The sequence below is a fragment of the Dasypus novemcinctus genome, chromosome 2, assembly GCF_030445035.2.
Source record: "Dasypus novemcinctus isolate mDasNov1 chromosome 2, mDasNov1.1.hap2, whole genome shotgun sequence".
Taxonomy (NCBI): domain Eukaryota; kingdom Metazoa; phylum Chordata; class Mammalia; order Cingulata; family Dasypodidae; genus Dasypus; species Dasypus novemcinctus.
Window position 1 is genome coordinate 140,553,029 of NC_080674.1, and position 16,827 is coordinate 140,569,855.

General features: G+C 41.4%; 1 protein-coding gene and 1 pseudogene across 3 annotated transcripts in view; one reads left to right on the plus strand and one right to left on the minus strand.

Annotated features, from left to right (window-relative positions):
- The window catches only part of FSTL4 (follistatin like 4), a 412,000-nt gene that overhangs the window by 17,356 nt on the left and 377,817 nt on the right, over window positions 1-16,827 (minus strand). For all 3 annotated transcript variants that reach the window (XM_071210010.1, XM_058278689.2, XM_058278685.1), the window contains 2 exons: window positions 16,437-16,555; window positions 6,432-6,581 (listed from right to left, as the gene is read on the minus strand). In XM_071210010.1, coding sequence (XP_071066111.1) covers window positions 6,432-6,581; window positions 16,437-16,555 — 269 coding nt within the window. The remainder of the gene's footprint in view (window positions 1-6,431; window positions 6,582-16,436; window positions 16,556-16,827) is intronic.
- On the plus strand, window positions 8,273-8,911 carry LOC111763680 (rRNA N(6)-adenosine-methyltransferase METTL5 pseudogene; annotated as a pseudogene).

The window sequence follows — 16,827 nt, forward strand, 5'->3', positions numbered from 1 at the left end:
TAGTGGTTAGTTTTCTGCCCTCGTTTATAAAAAGTGACCGGTGAAGTTAGCAAGGAGCCCTGCAGGAGACAGAATCATGGAGGCCCAATTCAGAAATGGTTTCTGTCTTTGATTGTCACTCAAATTCTAGGGAGCAGTACTTGGCCTGTTCTTGATTACATTTTCTCTCAAGATAACCCCACCCCAACCCATGACTTCAAATATCATATTTTCAACTTCTGGTTGGGATGGAGTAGCTTGTTGCCTCTGGAGTGGAAGAACTCCTGGATAGCTGAGCTGATGATTTATAGCCCCCTTTTCCATGGGCAACATTACCAATTCTGGGCATAGGAAAGGGGCTGAGGACCAGGACATGGCCCATGTGGTGAGCCACTGCTGGGGGGAGTGGGGTGGGCAGAAAAACCAGAGGTTTTAGAGATTGCACAGGGCAGGCATGAGAAGACTTAAGACCTGAGGAGCCTCACATACATAGTCAGGAGCCCCTCCAAGATATTTGCCAAATTTTGAGGTGGTGTAGGGCAGGAGGCTGGAAAGCTGAACCCAAAATTGTGAATTCAGAACAGTTTTCCATAGTCCCATGTACTGAGGGGCAAACACAGGGAAGAAGTCCCTGTGAATATACCAGCCTCTTGGTTAAAATCCCTTGAGGGTTATACCCTCTGAGTAGGAGTTACTAGAGGCAGACTGAGTCTTCCAAAAGCTTCAACTCAGAAAGCAGATGTGGCTCAAGTGGTTGAGCACCCACCTCCCACATGGGAGGTCCTGGGTTCGGTTCCTGGTGCCTCCTGAAAAACAAAAAACAAACAACAAGCAAAAACAAAAAAAGCAACTCAGGGAAGCCAATGTGGCTCAGGGGTTTAGTGCCACCTTCCCACATACAAGGTCCTGGGTTCAATCCCTGGCCCATCAAAAAAAAAAAAAAAACAAAGCCTCAACTCAGTCTTGATTCAGCTTAGTCCCTGACTAGAATAAACTGATTAGTTCTCTACTATCTCTCTGCTTAGGAGAGGAGAGGGTGAACACTCTCTAGTGGATGATAGCCATCTGGAGTTTTTACAGTTTTTTTTTTAGCATATAAATTTGGGATTCAGTAAGAAATTACTAGGCATGCCAAAGTGCAGACCCATGTGACTGAAAATAAGAGTAAAAGGACAATAGGAACAGACCCACAGGTGATCCATGTATTGGAGTTAGCAGAATAGATAGCTAAATATCTATCTATCTATCTAGGAATTAAGTGTGAAAAGCAATCCTTGAAATTAAGAACCCAACAGCTAGGTGTTGTTTAACCCAATTTAGTCATAGCAGGGGGTAGGATAAATGAACTGAAAGACGTATCCAAATTGAAGTACAAAGAGACCAAAGAAAGAAAAAAAAAAAGAGACATGTGGGACATAATAGAAAGGTCTAACTTGTTTTTTTAAAATGGAGTTTCTGAAGAAGCTGAGAATTTTCCAGTCTGATAAAAAACATCAATCTACACATTGAAGAACCTCTGCAAATCCCAAATCAGGATAAATACAAAGAACATCATATCAAGGCACTTCATAGTAAAACTGTTAAAACAAAAAGACAAAATTTAAAAAGTAGCCAGAGGGAAAAATAATGATATACTGTCTGAAAGGTTCATGAATCAAAGACAATGGAAGCCAGAAGATAATGGAACAGATCTTAAAATGATGAATAAAAATAAATGCCAATCTAGAATACTACAAAGAGTGAAAATATCCTTCAAAAATATAGACATTTTCAAATAAACAAAATCTTCTAGCAGATCTGCATTGAAAGTACTATTTAAAAAAGCTGCTTTGGGGAGCAGCTGTGGCTCAAGTGGATGAGTGCCTGCTTCCCACATTGGAGATCCCAGGTTTGGTTCCTGGTGCTTCCCAATAAACAAAGAACAACAGCAAGCAAACACATGAAAAAAACCAACTCAGGGGAGACAATGTAGCTCAGTGGTTGAGTGCCAGCTTCCCATTTTCAAGGTCCCAAGTTCAATCCCTGGACACTCAAAAACAAAACAAAACAGAACAAAACTGCTTCAGTCAGAATGGAAATGATTCCAGACAGAAACATGGAACTGTAGGAGGAATAAAGAACAACAGAAAGGGTAAAGAGTTGGGTGAATATAAATGACTATTGATTGCATAAAATCATAATGACCATTCCTTGGGGGGTTAAATTATATAGAGTTAAAATTTAATAGAATAGTAATGCAAAAGGTAGGAATGGGATTAGTGGAATTAGTGTTCTAATGTTCTATCATTATTATTGGGGGAGTAAAGTAATTTCCTTGAAACCATATTGAAGCAAAGATGCATGTTGTAATCTCTATGGCAGTAACTGCAACAACAACAATAAAAGAATGTACCACCACCAAGAGGAAAAATACAATAAAAATATTTGACCAATAGAAAAGGAAACAAAAAGGAGGAAAAAGCAACTTAAACAATATATTTAATTACATTAAATATAAATGGATTAGGAGCGAATGTGGCTCAAGCAATTGAGTGCCTGCCTCCCACATGGGAGGTCCCGGGTTTGTTCCTGATGCCTCCTAAAGAAAACAAACAATGTGCAAACAGATGAAGCCAACTCAAGGGAGCCGATGTGGCTCAGTGGCTGAGCACCAGCCTCCCGCATACAAGGTCCCAGTACCTCAACAACAGCACAATAAAATATATAAATGGATTAAATACTCCAAGTAAAAGACCAAGATTGTTAAACTAGATAAATGCTGAAACTTAGCTACGTGTCACTCTATAAAAGTCAACTTTTAATACAAGGACACAGAAAGGTTGAAAGTAAAAGGATGGAAAAAAATTATACCATGCAAAGACTAATCAAAATAAATCTGATTTAGCTATACTACTATTAGATAAATTGACTTTTAGGCAAGAAGCGTTACCAGAGAGATAGAGGGATAGTTTGTAATAATAAAGGGATCTTTGTCCTAGGAAGTTTCTGCAATTCTAAACCTGTATTTACTTCTTCAAAATAGATGAAGCAAAAATTGACAGAAACAATCATAGTAGGAGAGTCTAACTTCTCAGAAGCTGATTGTCCTATCGAAATTTTGCTTGCTGTCTTGGCACCCATCTCACTTTGGCTAAGCCTCTTGCTTCAACCCTGAACTTTGGTCTAGTTAGTTAACATTTTTCCACTCCTGGGGCATAAAGTTCCCCAGAGCTCAAACCCACATTTGCATCCACCACCAATATCACCCACATGCCTCGTCCAAAAACCACAGCTGGCCCCAAATGTTAAGCTAACCATCCCCACCACCTTTGGGCCCCCAGTCCCTTTCTTTGCGTGTTTGCTTTAAACTAACTAGTCCTCCACTCCTGCGGGAAATAGACTAATCTCTAGCCCTGGTCCACAATAAAGGCACAGGCCTCCAGGTCTCTCTCACTCTGCTTGTGAGTTCTCCACCGCTGGCTGAGCTGCCCAAGCCCACTGCGCTTCCTGCTGACTTATGGCACCCCTCTCTCACTGGGACCTGTGAGTAATAAGTTATCTCTTCTCATTTTTGTCTCAGTCTCCCATTGTCATACCCCTCTGCTGGACCCAAATTTAAAATCTAACTTAACTAATTCAAAATACTGATATAATGAGTAGGCCAAAAAAAATCACTAAGGATATAGATAATTGGAACAATACAATGAACCAACTTGACTATATATATGTAATACCATACTTCACAATGTTAGAATGTACATTCTTCTAAAATACACATGGAACACTTACCAAAATTGATCATAAGCTGGATCATAAAGCAAGCTTCAATAAATTTCAAAGGATTGAAATCATTCAGAATATGGTTTCTGGCCAGGGAAATCAGTAACAAATAGTAGCTAGAAAATATGTTGTATTTACCAGGAAAAACCACACCTTACTTATATCTCACTTTCTCTCCACAATGAGCCTGCACCTGAGCAGCTGAACGTTGCTGGAGAAAATGACACAACCCCGCTGACTGTTCTCACTTTAAATTTACACTAATAAGTCTCAAGTTTGTCCTCATTATTGTCCAGTACTCCTATCACATTTCCCTGGTCAAGTCTATCTCACATTTGACTTTCACCTTGCTCCTCAAATCTCCAGCATTGGTGATGATTTTCCTTCTTATTTCACTGAGAAAATAAAATCTACCCGAAAAGAAATTCACCCACTACCCCCTGTGTCATCTATCTGCCTTTGTACCTGAATACTTTCCATTTCCTCCTACATAATGAATGAATGTCCATGCTTCTATGTAAGGCTAGCATCTCCACTTCTGTGCCCCACATTCCATGGATTCTTGCCTTCCTTGATGGTGCAGGAGAGGAAGGGGGAATTTTGGGAGCAGTTATTCCTATGAACATATTAGATGCTCTAACATCATCTATTCTGAAAACATTCTCTTGGCATCCCAATTGTCTACTTTTATACACCTTTACAGCAAAATCCTTCAAAAGAGTTGTCTACATACTTACCATCTCTCCCTCCTCACCTACCATTCTAAACTTGAATCTACTCCATTAGGCTTTTATTCTACCATTCATATCGTATCTCTTCCTGCCAGGATGATCCATAATCTCTGTGGTATCAAATCAGTTTTCCTAACATATAAATGCTCTCAGTCGCATTTGACACCATTGACAGCGTTGACTAACTCTTCCTTGACTTACTCTCTTCTCTTGGCTTCTGGAGTACCACCCTCTCTAATTGTCTTCTTACCTTTCAGGCCACTTCATGAGTTCTTTTCTTGGCTCCTTCTCTCCTTCTTGATCTTTAAAAGTTAGTTAGACCTTCATGGCTCTAACCTTGACCTCTTCTCTTTTTAGCTATATTACCTTTTGTGATTTCATCCAGTTTTGCCTTTAATACAATTCATATGGCAATAGCATCCAAATTGACATTTCTGGCCCAGACTTCTCCTTTGACTCCAGACCTCTTTATCCAACTGCTTAGTTGACATCTACTTACATATCTAATAGCATCGCAAATATAGCATCAAAACTGAACTCTCTTTTTGCTCCCAACCTGCTCGATGCCCTACCTTTTCCTGTCTCATCCAAAGTCTCCCCTATCATATCATAGTGCATTAATTTCCTTTTGCCACCATAAAAAATTACCACAGACTTAATGGGTTAAAACATCACAAACATACTCTCTTTCAGTTCTGGACACCAGCAATCTGAACTCAGTTCCGCTGGGCTGAAATCTGGGTTGGCAGGGTCAAGCTCCTTCCAGAGGCTCCAGGGGAGAACCTAAACAGGTTCCTTGCCTTTTCCAGCCTCTAGAGCTGCATTCATTTGTGTTCCTTGACTCATGGTCCCTTCCTCCATTTTCAGTGGTCACATTTTTCTTCTTCTTCTATGTAGTCAAATTTCCCTTCACTTCCCTTTTATAAGGACACCTGTGATTGCATTTATAGCCCACCCAGAAAATACAAGGTAATCTTTCCATTTCAAGATCCTTAACTTAATCACATCCACCAAGTTTCTTTTGCCAGGTGAGAAAACATTCTCAGGTTCTTTGGATTAGGACTTGGACTTCTTAGGGGCTATTACTCAGCCCATCACAAATAGTAAATGGCATCACTATTCTACAATTGCTTAAGTTAAAAAAATTGGAGTCATCCTCCAATTTTATAAGGTTTGTCTCAAACCTTATAATCAACCCATCAGAGAATCTTTTGGGCTCCCTGTTTAAAATACATCAATCATCTGATCACTTCTTATCACCTCCATGGCTGTCACCATTTCTTGGATTATTTCAATGGCCACATCCCCATTTTATTTTTCAGTTTGTTCTTAACACATCAGCCAGATTGATCTTTGAAAATACATGATGATCATATCACTCCCCTGATTAAAACCCTTCAGTGGCTTTCTGTCTCACTTTGGATTTTATTATAGGGCTTAATTGGCTTCTGAGGCCCTCCATGAGCTGGGTTTACACCTGAGTTCATTGCATCCCACTTCCCCCCTCATTTGCCATACACCACCACACTGACCTTCCCTTGGTTGCCAGAGTCTGAACCACATTTGCATTTGTAGCTCAGAGTCTATTCACCTCCACACAGAGGACCAATTTAAATGAGTCTTCCTGTTCCTCTTTCACATTTAGCCTGATTTTTCACAGTCCTTACCACTTACTGCTCCCTAAAATTTTGATTTGTGGTCTGTTTCCCCAGTTAGAATATAAATTCTGAGAGCGCAGGGATTTCATTGTTCATTCGTGACTGTTTTTCAGGCCCTTAGAACATACTTGGCACACAGAAGACAATAAATACTTAATGAATAACTGCACATGAATCTTCTTCCCCTTACACCCCTCATCTGATTACCTCTCACAGGACCTGAGGAAAGTACAGAAAGAAGAAAAATGTGACCGACTGTGCCTCAGAATTTGAAGTCTCTCCTTACTGCCCTAAAGAGCTGTACCTGCAGGACTTTTTGTGCTTGAACGTCAACCACAAGGACTCTGTTCAGTGCTGGCTGGGCCACGTAGATGTACCGGTTCCTGACGTTGACTGCAGATGCCCACTGGCATGGCTGGGTGGCGTCGTCTTCCCCTTGAGGACAAATTTCTTCCTGTAAAGGAGATAGGATGCCATATACCTTCTTTATTCCTTTTTCTCCCAACATCTCTGGGCTGACCATCCTCTGTCCCTTCTTCCCTCTCTTAGTACATTTAGATCCACAGAATGTGGCAGACAAACCCTCCCACATCCCCAACTTTTTCACTTAGCATTCCTTTCATCTTTCACCTCCTTTGAGGTCACAGTTCCTTCTGCAGCCCTCTCACTGGCAGCTTCCAGATCCAGATTCTTCTACTCTCATGTGCTACCTTCTCCCTCTCCTCATCCCTGTCATCTAAAAACCTTCTGTTAATGGTCAGACTTCTGAAAGAGCGCCTACACTCTTTCTTTACTTTGTCACCTCCCACACACTCTTTAACCGACTGCCTTCTGGTGCTTTAGTCCTCACCACAAAGTTGGCATTGTTCTCATCAAGGTCAACAATAACTTCTCAGTTATTAAACTAAACCTCTGTCATCATTTTATGTGATTCTGGGGTATCATGTGACACTGTTGACTAGTCCTTGGTTCTTTTCCTCCATCTACCTCAGTGGCAATTCCTTCTCAGCTTGCTGATCTCCATATGTTGGAATGCCCAGGGTTTAGTTATGGACATCTCTAAAATTCACTCCTTTGTTAACCTCATCCAACCCTATGGCTCTATATTAAGTTCACATGCTCACTACTCCCAAATTTATATCCTTAGCTCAGGGGTCTTTCCTGAACTCCAGAATTACATAGCCAACTGCCCAACTCCCCTTGATTGTGTAATAAGCATTTCAAACTTAAATGTCCAAAGCCAGCTCTCAATTTTACAATAATGCTCATACCGTTTCAGGAAACAGCAGCTCCATCGTTTTACTCCCTTAGATCGAAAACTTTGATGGCACTTTCTCTCCCTTTTTTCTCTTTCTACCCTCAGCCTCCATTCAATGTATCATTTCAGTTTTACCTTAAAAATATATCGAGAATCCAACTATTTCTTCCCACATCCACCTTTGCCACCCTGGTTCAAGCCACATCATGTCACCTGAGTAACTGCTGTAGCACCGGCTGTGCACCTCGACTCCTCCCTAGCTCTCCCTGACCTCTTTTTGACAAAAAGGAGCCACAGTAATCACTGTAAAATGAAAGTCAGATCATGTTATTTCTCTTCTCAAATCTTCCCAGTAGTGTACTTCCTTGCCAGAAGAAAATCTAAGTCTTCCTGCAGCCTGCAGAGCCCTATACACTCTGGCCCCTGCTGCTCCTCTGTCCCATTTCCTGCTTTTACCCACTTCACTCTGCACAGACATCCTGGCAGTTCTCCAACATGCCAGCCATGCTCCTGCTCCAGAGCCTTGGCACTGGCTCTTCCAGTTGCCAGGAATATTCTCCCCCGTATAGCTACATTTATCTGTCTACATGTTTATAATCTCTTCCATCACTAGGTTGTAAATCTCCTTGAGAGCAGGTTCACTGCTAAATCCCTAGTACCCAGTACAAGGCCTGGCATGCATTTGGTTGTCACTGTGGGCCCTGAGGGGAGTGGGGGAGAGGAGTAGAATAGATGGAAGGAGGGGTGACTGGGGGGCAGTGGATGTATTCTGCATGATGGTGCAGTGATGGATACAGACCATGCTAAATTTCACCAAAAGTGTATGGTTTAAAATGTAAACTATAGTGCGCTTCCGGTACGGGCCCAGGCGCGGGTGGCTTCTCCAGTTAAACATTGCGTGCCCACAGTTTTTAAAGAAGAAAAGAAAAAATGAAGAAATTAAAGTTTAATGAACTGGAGAGTTGCTTGCAAAAAGTGGATGGATTCGTAAAACCCAAACTGCTTCTAGAACAGTATCCCACCAGGCTGCACATTGCAGATTGTGTGTTGGATTTGACATAGATGAAGATGCATTGGAAATATTTAATAGGAATGTTGAAGAATTTGAGTTAACAAATATTGACATGGTTTTAAGTGATGTGTGCTCACTATCTAAAATGTCCAAATCATTTGATACAGTAATTATGAATCCTCCCTTTGGAACAAAAAATAACAAAGGGATAGATATTGCTTTTCTGAAGACTGCTCTGGAAATGGCAAGAACAGCAGTATATTCTTTACACAAATCCTCAACTAGAGAACATATTCAAAAGAAAGCTGCAGAATGGAAAATCAAGATAGATATCATTGCAGAACTGAGATATGACCTTCCAGCATCATACAAATTTCATAAAAAGAAATCAGTGGACATTGAAGTGGACCTAATTCGGTTTTCTTTTTAAAAACCTCCAAAGAAAAAAGCAGCTTAAAATCTAATTAAAATGAATTAAAAAATTTGTTTACTAAGAAAAAAATAAAATAAAATGTAAACTATAATGTAAATCATAATGTAATCATGATTAGTAGCTATATTTCAATATTTGTATATCAGTTGTAGCAAATGTAACATCCACACATAAAAAGATCATTGCTGGGGGAAGAGGCTGTGGCTCAATTGATTGGGCTCCCGTCTACCCTAGGGGAGGCCCTGGATTTGCATCCTAGGACCTCCTTGTGAAGGCAGGTTGGCCCATGCCCACAGAGAGGTAACAGCCCACACCTGGTGGAGAGCTGATGGCCCACGCCCCACAGAGACCTGCTGCAGCAAGATGAGGCAACAAAGGGAGACAAGCAGACACAGAAGAATGCACAGTGAATAGACACAGAGAGCAGACAGCAAACAAGCTGCAAGGGTGGGGAATGAATAAATAAATAATAAATCTTAAAAAAAAAAAAGATCATTGCTGGGTAGGGGGAAAAGGGGGAGGATGTTGGGTATGTGGGAGTCCCCTACATTCAATATATGATTTTACTGTGACCTAAAACTTTTTTGAAGACATAATTTAAAAAAAAATGATGTAAGACACTGATGAAGAAATGGAAGAGATTGCCTTGCCACTGTACATTTGTACATACAGGGCAACACCTATTACAGTGATGAAAGGCAAAATGTCAAAAAATTTTATGATATTTTTCATGTTTTTAATACCCCAATTTATTTTTTACTTTATTTTAGTTTTCTTAATTATGTATTTTATTTCTAATTTTTAAAACTATCATTACTACTGCATTTTCAATGCTATCTTTAATTCTTCCTTCTCCTGTGCAACTCATCACTGAGACTACCTCCCTAAATCTCTTGAGTCCATCTACTTTCCATCTCTATCCCCACATCTCTCCTAGATGACTGCAATAGCTTTGTGATAATCTCTCTCTTCTGACTCTTGCCCCTCTCTGTCATCATACTGAATCCTCATGACAACCCCCATTTGCACATGAGAAAATAAAAAGCTTAGCTAAGTTAAGTAATTTTCAGAAGCCACTTAGCTTACTGAATGACAGAGGTAGGATTTGAACCCAGGACTTCCTGAATCTGAAGTCTGTGCTCTTATCTATTACATCCTATTGCTTCCTGCTAGGCAAAGTGGACATCTAGTCCAGCAGATAAGCCAGAGAGAAGGTGCACCAACTCTCTACTTAGCCAGCACTTCAGAAAGAGGCTTATCACATATAGTCCTCCTGTATTTGGGGCATTTTCTGGATGAGAAAATGGATATGAGAGGTTGCTCCACAGCTCATCATAGCCCTATGTGGCCTGAATGCTTTCAGGATCTCTCTCACTGTTTTTTTTTTTTTTTAATTTATTAAAATATATCACCCACACACAAACACACATAAACAATAAGTGCATAGCAATAGTTGTGAACTTACGAAAACATATATCACACCATACAAGATCCTCATAACTCACCCTACCACCAACACCTTGCATTTTGTTAAAACTTTTTAACTAATGATTAAGGAACATTGTCAAAATATTACTACTAACCAAAGTATTTTCCTCCTAACTCTATTATTATCTTTATATCATTTATATATGAATATACATAAACAATTAAGTGTATAGTAAAAGTTGTAAACTTACAAAGCAAACACGCATAACATCATACAGAGGTCCCATACATCGACCCTCCACCAACACCTTGCATTGTCATGAGATGTTTGTTACAAATTATGAAAGAATATCATCGAAATCTTACTACTAATTATTGTCCTTTTCTTATATTTGGTGTGTTTTTTCCCCAGCCAACTCTATTATTGTTTTTTAAATATATATATTTTTATGACAGAAGTTGTAAACTTATAAAAACAATCATGTGCATGTGCGGAATTTCTAAACAACACACCACACTGGTGGAACATTTGTTACAGATAAGATAATATCATCTGATGGTTACCATGTCCATAGTGTACATTTGGCTCACATTTTCCATATTGCCTCATTATCAACATAGCACATCTTTCGCATAGATGCAAGAATATTATATAATTACTGCTAACCACAGCCCATAGGTCATTCCAGTTGTATTTTTCCCAAGCATTCCCAACAACCTGCAGTAGTGATGTATGTTTGCTCAAGCTCACAAAGGACACTACTGCATCTGTACCATCAACCACAATTCTCATTCACCACTTGGTTTACTGTGCTATTCAGTTCCTAGATTATTCTCCAGTATTCTGTCAATTGGCATTTATATGCCTAGACTACCATTTTCAGCCACATCCCCATTTATAAACTAGCTGTTACTATTTGTTACCATCCACTCTATACATTTCCACACTTTTACAGGAAAACTAATTAAAACTTCTATGTACATTAAACATCAGTAGTCCATCTCAGTCCTCCTTTTATCTCCTTTAAGAATCCAACACCTACCACCATGTCTTTAAGATATTTTCCTACAATTTATTCTAGAAGTTTTATGGTTTCTTGCTTTTATTTTTAGTTTTTTAAAAAATCCATTTTGAGTTAATTTTTGGATAAGGTGTGCGATAGAGGTCCTCTTGCCTTCTTTTGGCTATGGATATCCTGTTCTTTCAGCACCATTTTGTTGAATGGAATGTTCTGCCTGAGCTGTGTGGATTTGACAGGCTAGTCAAAAATCAGTTGACCATACATGTGAGGGTCTGTTTCTGAAACATCAATTTGGTTCCGTTGGTCTATATACCTGTCTTTATGACAGTACCAAGCTGTTTTTACCGCTATAGCTAAGTAATATGATTTAAAGTCTGGAGATGAGGGTTCACCTTTCCTTTTTATGATGTTTCTGCTATTCAGGACCCCTTACCCTTCCAAATAAATTTGATAATCTTGTTTTCTTTTTTTAATGCTTGTGGAATTTTTATCAGGATTGCATTGAATCTGTATATCAGTTTGAGTAGAATTGACATCTTAATGATAGTCTTCCAATCCATGAGCATTGAATGTTCTTCCAGTTATTTAGGCCTTTTAAAATTTCTTTTAACATTGAGTTGCAGTTTTCTGAATACAAGTGCTTTACCTTGTTGGTTAAGTTTTTTTCCTGTCTATTTGAGTTTTATCTATCATATTTTATTTTCACACTCTTTTGATACATTTAGTTACTTTTATTGATATAATCTTCATTTCTAGACTCTCTTCCAGGCTTCTGTCTCCTGTCTTTTCTTTTCAGGCTCTAGCACACCCTTTAGTATTTCCTGAAAATCTGGTCTCTTGCTTAGAAATTCTCTCAGTTTCTATTTATCTGTGAATATTCTAATCTCACCCTCATTTTTGAAAGACAGCCTTGCTGGATATAAGATTCTTGGCTGGAAGTTTTTTCCTTGTAGTATCTTAAATATATCAGACTACTGTCTTCTTGCCTCTATGGTTTCTGGTGAGAAATCAGCATTTAATCTTATTGGGAATCCCTTATATGTTATGCATTGCTTTTCTTTTGCTGTTCTCAGAATTCTCTCTTTGTCTTTGGCATTTGACATTCTGATTAGTAGGTGTCTTGGAGTTAGTCTATTCGGATTTTTTCGGATGGGAGCACGTTGTGCTTCTTTGACACAGATATCTATGTCCTTCAATAGGGTTGGGAAATTTTCTACCTTTATTTCTTCAAATATTCCTTCTGCCCCTCTTCCTTTCTCTTCTTCTGGGACACCCATGACACATATGTTTGCACATCTCTTGCTGTCGTTTAGTTCCCTGAGACCTTCTTCAATTTTTTCCATTCTTTTCATCATCTGTTCTTTTGTATATTCACTTTTGAGGCCATTTCTTCAAGCTCACCAATCCTTTCTTCTGCTCCTCAAATCTGCTATTATATGATTCTAGTGTTGTTTTAATTTTATTTATTGCACCTTTCATTCCCATAAGATCTGCTATTTTTCAATGTATGCTTTCAAATGCTTCTTTGTGCTCATCCAGTACGTTCTTAATATCCTTAATCTCTTTAACCATCTCATTAAATTTATTAAGGAGATTTGTTTGAACATCTATGATTAGTTGTCTCAACTCCTTTATGTCATCTGGAGGCTTATCTTGTTCCTTTAACTGGGCCATATCTCCCTTTTTCTTGCTATGGGTTGTAATTTTTTGTTGGTGTCTTCGCATCTGGCTTACTAGAGTATTTATTCTAGGTACAGTTTTTCTGTTTAGTTTAAGGCTTCCTGCCCTTTCTACCTTGCTTGTTGTGAAGTAGGAGCCAAGGATGTAATTGGTGCTATAAGCTGTGGAAACTTCAAGTTGCCCTCATTGCCTCTGGGACCGATGAAGCTTCTCCCATCTTTCTCCTTTGCCAGAGGTAGGGACAGAGTCACAGCTGTGTGGAATAATCCAAGTCCTGTAGGCCTAGACTGTAGTTGCCCAGAGACTGATGTCGTTTCATTCCCCTTTCTCCTCTGCCTGGGGCGGGGATGAAGCTGCAGTGTGGGCAGAAATCTATGCAGTACGGGTCCAAGACGACCGAAGTTGCTCTGGTATAATTCCTATTTTTCAGTTTGTGCAGCCAAAGGTACCTGAAGTTATCTGGATAGGGTGGTGAAGGGCTTGCCAGTTTCCTCCCTGCCGGAGGTGGGGCTGAAGGCTAGCTTAGGGTTGCAGGCCGATCTGGTGAAAGTAACCAGTTCCTACCATCACTGTGATTTTCAGTCAGCCCAGCTTCCCCTCAGGCTGGGGGCAGAGTCAAAATGGCGACCACTGGCCTCTTTCTGACTTGGACAGATTCACACCCCAGCTGTTCCTAGGGTTATATCTTAGGCAGCCAAGTCTACTAATCAGTAGCCAAAATCGGCAGCCAGCCAACTTCTCCTCCCCTGTTTTTGGGACATGGAGCTTCCAATTCCAATCACAGAACAGCTCCTGGGGTGGCTTGTGCCACCAGAGCAGGACAATCACCAGCCTCTGCGGCTTGGCCGGCAATTTCCCGGAGAGGCTGACGCAGGTTCCCGCAGCTTCCTCCCTGTTGGAGGTGGCACTGAGGCCTAGGCTAGAGCTGCAATCTGACCTGGATGGAAAGAAGCCAGTGCCCACCAGCACTGGGATTTTCAGTCTGCCCTGCTTCCCCTTGTGCCAGGTGCAGAGTTAAGATGGCAGTTACCGGCCTCTTTCTGACTTGGACAAGCTCAAACTTTAGCTCTTCTCAGGATTATATTTTAGCCCACTGAATTTACTCATCAGTAGCTGAAGTTGGTGCCCAGCCGTCTCTTCCTCCTCTGTTTTGGGCAAGTGGAGCTTTCAATTCCAGTCACGGAATAGCTCCTGAGATGGCTTGTGCCTCTGATGGAGGATGGGCACTGGCCTCCTGGGCATGGAGTGCTTTACTTACAATTCTTCTCTGCAGATGGGCAGTCTCCTCCTTCCACTCCTTCAAGACATTGCAGGATGTTTTTCTGGTCTCTTGGAGCCCCCAAACAGGTGCTTCAGCTAGCTCCAGAGAGCTCGGGGTGTTTGTAGCAGGACCGGACTCTAGGAGCTCCTTACTCCACTGCCATCTTGCTGGTTGTCCCTCGCTCACTGTGTTTTGCTCTAACTTCTTATCTGGGAAAATTGAGTCCAGTTAGGATTTGCGGGATCTCCCCCAAGGTACAAGTTGGGTTACTGCAAGTGTATGAGAAAATTAGTGCCAATATGTGGCTGAGTGCAATTATTTAAAGTTAACGCTAGAAATTAACTAGGACCACTCTCTTGAAATGGCTTCATGGCTATTATGTAGAGGGAAAATTCATCTGAGGTTGCACTTAAAAAAAAATTATTAATTCAAATGAAACAGCCTGGAAAACAGTCATTTCTAAGTTACAAACGTGAGAAATGCAACAGCCTGAGAAACTCCAACAACCAGAACAGCAATGCAACAAAACTTATTTTAGGACGAAGCCTACTTCCCGCATGAGCTCCAAGCCCATCATCATTCACCAGTTTATTTGCTGGGCCCACAGTGAAGGCGTACTGTGTACATCCCAGGGGGATAAGGCCTCAAGGGGAAGGCAGGAGGGGGATTTCAGATGAGCCTTTTGGATTCAAGGCCATAGTTCTACCTTCCAGGAGGCTCAGGGTTTAATAGAGGTAAAATCCTCACCCTTCTAACCAAGACATAAGGCAGAGGGTAGGATACAAGCCAGAGGCACAGAGCCCTGGGAGAACTCTCGGCAGTTGGGCCTTGAAGGCTGGGAGGGCTTTTCTGGAGCCTTTGCCTGCCACCATTGCGTCACCCTCTGCCCACTTCGTGTTACTGCATCACTTTCTTCCCAGCCTCATATTTTGTTCCTAGCACCTCTAACACCCTGGGGGCACACATGTTTTCATACTCTCTCCTCTAGGGTCCAGAAGGCCTCTGAGGACCTCCACGCTGGTTGACACTCCTTGCTTTTATAAACCCAGCCTTCTTGGGGTTCTGTGACCCATGTTCTCCAGGCTTCCTTGGCACTTCTTTTGCCTGCCAGAGAGCTCAGGCCTCTTAGCTCACCAAGGCCACTTCCCTCACTGCCTTCTGAAGGTTACTGCCCATGTATGCTATGGGCACCTCAAACTTCAACCCATTCCAGGCCACCTCATCTGTTTGACTGTGAGTCCATTCCTAGGAGTGGCCTGTGGCAAGCAGCAGGTAAAGCATTGGTGCATGAATCATATTCACCCCACTTGCTCCTCTTCCTTCCACATGAAAGGCACTGGTCTCCTCTTAGCAAGATGCTGGGTTGTAATGTACTCCCTATTGATCCTACCTTTTAAATAGCTCTCAAATCTACCCAGCTGTCTTCAGTCCCACTGCCATCAGTTTAACTTGGGTTACCACCCTCTTGGACGATTGCAACCACTTCTTCACTCATTTCTCTCCTTCTAACCATTGTCCTCATTGTACATGTTAGAAAGCAGTCTGATCATGGCTATCCTTTGCTTCAAGTCCTTCTCCCCTGAATACAATAGAACACCTCAGCTTACCACATAAAGCCTCTTGTCTTTTGACTCTTGCCTACTTTTCTATTTAATCTTAGGCTCCTTCCCACACCCATTCTTCTCTCCAGTCATACATAAGTGTGTGGTTCCCTGACCATGTTGTGATGTTTTATGCCCCAGTTCTCCATCTCATGATATTTTCTCTGAAAAGCCAATCACCAATTCCTACTTGTTCTTCAAAACTGAGCTTAGGCATCACCTCCCCCAGAAAGCCTCCTTGGACTATGTCTTCTCCAGACCTGGAGAGGCCTCCCTTGTCAATAATCTCAGTGTGCCTTGCCCACACTTGTATTAGCACCGGTTTGGTAGCTGTGTGTTCATTCATATTGCTGTCTCCATCATTTAACTGAACTTCTGGGGATCCACAATCCATCTGCATGCCCTGGGCTGCATCTAAAACTCTGAGTATGGAAGTGTCTTCTGGATGAAGAAATGACAGTTTAAACTCTCAGCGTCATATGTTCCTCCCATAGACTTGGAACTAATTTGGAATTACATTAACTGTGGCAAATGGAATAAAAAAAAAAATAGCACAAGTGGTCAGGATTTTGTCTGTGCACAGTGTAGAAGCTGTCCCAGACATGGAAACTTACATAGCTCATGAAGATCTTCTCAGTGGGTTTGAGGTGCCTCTGGATCTCACAGTCCGAGGGGTGGATGACGATAATGCCATCGTCGGAGAAGACGTAGAACATGTTTCCCACACTGAGGCCTGGGAGGAGCAAACATCATGGTTATATCCCTTCCAGCAGTCCACAGGGTCACAAGCACCAAGTAGCACACACAAAACCAGCAGTTTGGAAGCTACTGGTGCAGGCACAAAATGAAACTTCCGGGTCAAGGTGGGGAGCAAGGAATGAGCAGCCAGTGCACACATGCCCTGCCTGTTGTGTGTGTGGAGCACGGGGAGAAAGTGCCCCTGAGGACTGTGAATCAATGAAGCATCACCGGCTCTGCATCTCAAGACCATCCACCCAAGCATGT